This window comes from Sinocyclocheilus rhinocerous, unplaced genomic scaffold, assembly GCF_001515625.1.
Source record: "Sinocyclocheilus rhinocerous isolate Xijiao unplaced genomic scaffold, SAMN03320098_v1.1 scaffold2613, whole genome shotgun sequence".
Taxonomy (NCBI): domain Eukaryota; kingdom Metazoa; phylum Chordata; class Actinopteri; order Cypriniformes; family Cyprinidae; genus Sinocyclocheilus; species Sinocyclocheilus rhinocerous.
The window spans coordinates 157,155-161,085 of record NW_015650705.1 but is presented as its reverse complement, the minus strand read 5'-3'; the positions used below and the strand labels follow the sequence as shown (position 1 = coordinate 161,085).

The window sequence follows — 3,931 nt, the reverse complement described above, 5'->3', positions numbered from 1 at the left end:
TACAGTGATGAGTCCTGCAACAGATGTTTTGTTCAGATTCAAAAGAACGCAGGGTGAAAATGTATAAAAGATATTAAGATGTGTCAGTATATGGTTGTCTCTGCATATAGCAGTGATATGAGAAAATATTTTAACATTCGAAAAATGACATATTTCAGTTTTAAATCTTCCACGCTTCCAGAGAGTAGTTGCAGAGATGAGTCATATTCTCTTGCTCTGAGAGTTTTCATTTTTAATCACAGCTGATGAAGTGTTCGACATGCTGATGACAGAATGAATTATGACACAGAGCATCAATACAACAGGTCATGAATGGATTATTGTGTTCCTCTCTTATACAACCATACATTCTATTTTTGGAAGTGTTTTACTCCTCTGTATGAATCACACGTCTCTCTCCCACATTTTTCCCTTCAGTCTGTGACTCATTCAGTAGTTTTATAATAGTGTGCTATTTGGAGCCCATGGTTTTGATTGGCACATCATATGTAGATTGTTACATTTAACCACACTGAGGTATTTTGTCATGTTGGCACATACAAGCACCCTGCAGGTGCTGCAAAGCCATGCAGTAGGTCTGTAATTCCTTCTTTAGAATTATTATTATTATTATTTTAAGGGCAGCTTGATTCTTCCAAGGCTTCATTGCCATCAAAGAATCAAGCTGGATTAGCACCAGGGTTTGGTTGCACAAGCCAGAACTGACCGGAGCAGGAGAGCAGCAGCACGTCATCTCAGTGCTGACGACTGTAGCAAAATAGACAAACTGACAACTGCTATGAAATTGTATATGGCATTACACTTGAATGATTCACACTCTCTTCTTCCAGCTTTCCATATATGGGCTGCTCAGTGAATGTGTAAAATGATTGACAGGCAGAAAGCACCTCAAAATCTTCTGATTGGCTAAAGGAAGAATAGGGATGTCAGTCTCAGAGAAATGTGATTCTGTCTCTTAGAGATTATACAGTGAGGTCAAAGTAAATAATACATATTTAGGAAAATACCCTAAAATACCCCCCCCCTTTGTCTAGTGAGACTGCATTGTCAAGGAGGAACAAAAGAGAATATCTGCAGTTTATATGAGCTGCTGGGACGCATGAATAATACAGATACCGCAGCGTACCAGCTCACTTCAAGCACTGTCCAATTTACTCACTATACACATTATTCCATTTGCAAAAGATTTATCCTGGTAGCTTGTGGTGTTCTTAAAGCTATACTATGTACACTAATTTTTTTTGTTGATCAAATTCAACTACCTGTGATTTTCTAATGATCCTGAAGACATTGATTAGCATGCTCAGGTGTGTTTGATTAGGGTTAGAGCTAAACTCTGCAGGAAAATGGATCTCGTGGGCCAGATTTGAGGATCCCTACATCTATTGTTTTGAAGTTTACAATTAAACGCCTAGCACACCGACTCCTGAAAGTGTTTTATTTTCTCTCAAATCTAATGTATCGTTCATCTGTTCCTTTATAGCGGCAGTGACATATACACCTGGCTACAAGAAGACTCCTCCACCTGTTCCTCTTCGTTCCACCATTCAAGCACTGTCCAATTTACTCACTATACACATTATTCCATTTGCAAAAGATTTATCCTGGTAGCTTGTGGTGTTCTTAAAGCTATACTATGTACACTAATTTTTTTTGTTGATCAAATTCAACTACCTGTGATTTTCTAATGATCCTGAAGACATTGATTAGCATGCTCAGGTGTGTTTGATTAGGGTTAGAGCTAAACTCTGCAGGAAAATGGATCTCGTGGGCCAGATTTGAGGATCCCTACATCTATTGTTTTGAAGTTTACAATTAAACGCCTAGCACACCGACTCCTGAAAGTGTTTTATTTTCTCTCAAATCTAATGTATCGTTCATCTGTTCCTTTATAGCGGCAGTGACATATACACCTGGCTACAAGAAGACTCCTCCACCTGTTCCTCTTCGTTCCACCACTAAGCCGCTGATTTCTGTAACAGCCCAGAGCAGCACAGAGTCGATGCAGGATGCGTACCACGAGGGTCGGCCGCCGCGGAGAGGGCTTTGGCCACCGGATAGCCTCGGCCGGGTTATCTACAACTCCACCGACAGCCTGGATAGCGCTAAGGCGGTGACCCTAGCAATGGAAACCGCATCCAAGCGCCTCACTTCTGCGGGGAGCTACAGCTCCGTTCAGACCTGCGATAAGGCCATCCTGGTGTCCAAAGCAGAGGAATACCTCAAGACTCCGCGTTCTTCCATCGGGATACAGGTAAACCTCCCTCAAGGTTTTAGGTTTTTGTCATGAAAATTGATTCAGTTGGTCACTGCCTCTTTGTAAACCCAATGGCTTTGTGTCTCGCCTCAAATCCAAAAATAGCTGGCAACATTTAGACAGTGACTCACCCACCCAGAAATTGCACACAAAGACTCCTCATATAGCCAGATTCAGTGGCTGAGATGAGATTGCAGATTGACCCTGAACAACAAAGATTAATGATGCTGCTTCTCTCTGTGGGCTTGTTCCTGCACAGGACCAACAGTCAACCGCAGCATGCAGCTGTGGAGATGAAGAAAAGATTACACCTGTAAAGCTATCGATCATTAACAACCAAATCCATGAAGGCTGGAATGACTTATTTAGCTAAATCCGGAACTCAAACCACCCGACTGTTAAACTTGCCACTGCTGCACCTAACAAATACAAACAAAGCTCTAAATTTGATACTAGTTCTGGTGAACCACTAGAAATTTCAACCTGTTTTCACTCCCAAGACATACGATCAGGGCAGGACTTACGGGGCCGGGGGCCCCTGGGCTTGAGGTTATGTTTGGGCCCCATACACAAAATACACAAAAATTAAAATATGCTTTCAGGATAGTGTATACAATTCATAGGCAACACGTATAGCCTAGTCAAAGTTTAGATGTAATATTAAATAGTCACTATAATACAATAAACAGGATGTGATCTCTCAGTTGAGAGATCAAAACCCTGAAATAACACTGAGCAGAAAAAACCAAAGAGATGTATTATTATGAAAATGTATTGTCATATCTGTGTCTTTTTATGTTAGATGCTTAAATTTAATAAATTCAATCTGAATAAAAAACATGTTGGCTATTAACAATAAAATGAAATCACTATAAACAAGTTATGCTAATTTTAAATACATTTTAATGTAGAAATATTAAATGATTGAAAAAATGAAATAATTAGCTACTTTAAAAAAATATGAAACTACAACCGCCAGTAGGTGGCAGCAAGTGACTGTCTTAATGTGTGAGTTTTAATCCATAAATCAACCGATTTGTTTAAAATACTAATTAATTTAACTTGAATGAATGAATGAATGATGCATTTATATAGCACTTTATTGTGTATTGTTGTACACCCAAAGCGCTTTACAATCATGTCGGGGGGGTCTCTTAGCAAACGACTGTGCTTATAGCCTGTTTGAACTATTTACTGGTCCGTGTAATGCTGAGAAACAAAACACTGTGTTGCTCGGAGACGCATTGATGGGGCAAAACAGAATTTTGTGTCTGTGTTTATTGTACATTTGCCATCGTGCAGATATTCGGAAAAACAGGACTCTAGTTTGTGTGATAGGCTAACTCCTATATCGTAGGCATTCACTCATTAAATGCAGGGTTCGTTCAACCAATAAACTTCATGCAGAGAACATAAGTTAGGCTACACAATCACATAACTGAATGCCAGAATGTTAAGTATATTGTAATTTGCTTAGCCAGTATTATAAATTAAACTCGGGACCTGAATTTCGTTTTAGAAACAGCTTTGGTGGAAAAAATACAGGTACAGAAATGCTGCAGAAATGGAATAAACTGTAAATTAAAAACAGTAAATTCACTGTAAATTAAACAACAGATTAATTCTTAAAATTAAAGTTACAAAAGTTATTCAGTCAAGAGCAGTGAGTGATTT

At 39.0% G+C, this 3,931-nt stretch overlaps 1 protein-coding gene across 1 annotated transcript in view; it reads left to right on the top strand.

Annotated features, from left to right (window-relative positions):
• Positions 1-1,899: 1,899 nt before the first annotated feature.
• The window catches only part of LOC107712408 (disks large-associated protein 2-like), a 10,444-nt gene continuing 8,412 nt past the window's right edge, over positions 1,900-3,931 (top strand). Inside the window, exon 1 of the mRNA XM_016517648.1 lies at positions 1,900-2,254. Within this exon, the coding sequence (XP_016373134.1) occupies positions 2,003-2,254 (252 nt within the window). The 5' untranslated portion in view covers positions 1,900-2,002. The remainder of the gene's footprint in view (positions 2,255-3,931) is intronic.